This window comes from Microtus ochrogaster, chromosome 26, assembly GCF_000317375.1.
Source record: "Microtus ochrogaster isolate Prairie Vole_2 chromosome 26, MicOch1.0, whole genome shotgun sequence".
Lineage (NCBI taxonomy): Eukaryota > Metazoa > Chordata > Mammalia > Rodentia > Cricetidae > Microtus > Microtus ochrogaster.
Window position 1 is genome coordinate 15,326,849 of NC_022025.1, and position 2,603 is coordinate 15,329,451.

Sequence of the window (2,603 nt, forward strand, 5' to 3'; positions counted from 1 at the left end):
AAAAAAAAAATGAAGTAGAAAAACACTATTTACAAAAAAGCAAAGCAGGGCTGGCAAGATGACTTAGCAGATAAGAGGCATCTGCAACCAACCAGAGTCCAGTCCAAGGGACCCAGTGTAGCAGAGAACTTACTGCCTCCAGATGTCCTTGACCTCAACAAATGTGCTACAGTGTGTGTATACATATGCACACAATATAATAAAACAGATAAATAAATGCAATAAAAAATGTCTAAAACATTTGTAAAAGGCAGAGATATCATATAAAGTTGAAAGTGGTCAATTTCATAAAGCAAGCCCAAGGCCTCTGAAGGGAGTGAGTGCTAGGACCTCTGCAGAGCCAATTTCGGGGAACTCTACTTACTTGAGGACAGCAATCTCCTGGACTGTGATGGCCCTTTTGTCTTTGGTTCCCATATAGGAGAAAATGTTTGGTTTCACTCTGGTGAGACAGAATCAAAGCATTCCTAAGTTACACGTTAACCAAAGCACATTTCTAATAACTTATTTCAAAATACATTTACTAACATACTAAGAGAATAAGTAGAAACTTTAGTAAAGATTTTATTGAGAAAAATTTAAATAAACATGTAAATTAAAGCAGCAACAGCTGCCTTCTTAGCAGGGCTTGATTCCCAGCCTTCCTGGCTGTCAGGGAATCACCTGGCTTTCAGACTTGGCTAAACAGTAACAAAAACAAAAGTCCATAGTCAGAACAATTTGTTAAGTTGCATAAAACTGTAACAATAAAGGGGAAAATATTCCAGAGATATTATGTAGCACTTTGAACATTTTATATCTTCAGTTTTCAAGAAGTTATAGTAATGTGAATTTTTTTTACCTTAAATATAATCTACAACTCTGTATTTTAAAAAAAAGCCAAATGCTAAAACAGGAATCTGGATAGTTCTTCCCCCCAACCCCCCTCGTCTGTCTGTGTGTTTCAAGACAGTTTCTCTGTGTAGCCCTGGATGTTCCAGAACTGCCTTTGTAGACCAGGCTGGTCTCAAACTCATAGAGATCCACCTGCCTCTGCCTCCTGAGTGCTGGGATTAAAGGAGTAGCTAGATAGTTCTGATATAGAAATATACAAAATTCTACAGAAGAAAAAAAAAAAAATTCTACAGAGGAATATTTGCATACTCCCAGAAATCTCAACTGTACATCCTAGAGGAACCGTTTCCTCCTGTCTACATCCTTAGGAGGGCCGTCTACGCTCTTGAAGATGGAACAAGAAACCACATACTTTTTTAGGAAGCTAATAAAAAAAGTGAAATGTTATTTAATTAGGTGTGGTATTCAGGGCTGACCCGTGTTATCTTCAAACTCCTAGGCAGAAGCCTTGACTCCCAGCACCACATAAGATAACATTTGGAAAGAGATGACCAGGATAGAATGTGGCTTCTCAGACGGACTCTTCACAGGGAGTTCCAGGACAGACAGGGGTAGAGACCCTGTCTGAAAAACAAACAAAAAGAAAGAAAAAGAAAAAACAAAACAACAAAAACAAAAACAAAAGAAAATAAACTACATATTCTGATCTTGGAACTTCCCAGTTACAGAACTGGGAGAGAATTATTACTAACTTCTGCTATGTAAGCCACTTAGTGGTTACTTTGTTTGGCTCATCTGAAAACACATTTGCTATATAGAAATGTTTAACCTGAGTTAAATTTTCATAGAATACAAATTTGCTGTGGTATCTACAGACATTTCTTTTCAAAATATTTTTTTCTGTATGAGGGTTTGCCTGCATACATTTAAATGTGTACCACAAGCACGCTTGGTGCCCCTGGAGACCAGAAAAAGGTGTTGTGTTCCTTGGAACTAGAGGTATAGATGGTTATAGGCCATAATGTGGGTGCTGGGAATTAAACCCGGATGCTATCGAAAAGCAGCCAGTGGTCTTAACAATGAGCCATCCCTTCACTCTACTAAAACCACAAACACACAAAAAATCATAGCACTTCACCTAGCCTCCAAACCTGTGATCTCTGCAGTATTTTCCCTGACTGTACTAGGAACTCTTAATTGTATGTGAATTATTTACTTCCAGAACTCTTATCTTGAATTATTAACAAAGGGATAAAAAGTTTATTGATCTATTTCCCACAAGCATTCCCATTAGGAAGTACTTTTGGCATTTACTGATCTCTTCCCACTGGCACTGAAAGAGAGAACACATTCCTATTTTACTGATTGTGTGTAAGAACAAGAATGAAACACTAACCGTAAATATTTGGACAATACATTGATGGCATCCATGGTGTCTTTGTTTTCCTTGTATAGAACAAAGTGGCAGTAGCTTCCCCGAGATTTTGGCCAAGAATGTTTTCTTGGATCTTAAAAACAAAAAACTTAAATGTCATATATATCATAATAATTTTTTTTTAAAAAAATGAACTCTATGGAGATCACTTTATGATACAGAACCATTCAATAGTCAATCAGATGTAGCCTGACACAAAGCACAACTAGCCGTATGAACTATACATACTAAGATTTCTGTAACTAGTCACTTAGACAGTATCTGTCTACATCAGTCAGATGTACCCTGACATCATAAAGCACAACTAGCCGCATGAACTATACTGAGCTTTTTG

General features: G+C 37.2%; 1 protein-coding gene across 1 annotated transcript in view; it reads right to left on the reverse strand.

The window, feature by feature from the left end:
- Pus7 (pseudouridine synthase 7) overlaps positions 1-2,603 on the reverse strand; it is a 46,634-nt gene that overhangs the window by 26,186 nt on the left and 17,845 nt on the right. Inside the window, exons 7-8 of the mRNA XM_005358374.3 lie at positions 2,231-2,342; positions 365-442 (exon numbers count right to left, since the gene is read on the reverse strand). Of these exons, the coding sequence (XP_005358431.1) occupies positions 365-442; positions 2,231-2,342 (190 nt within the window). The remainder of the gene's footprint in view (positions 1-364; positions 443-2,230; positions 2,343-2,603) is intronic.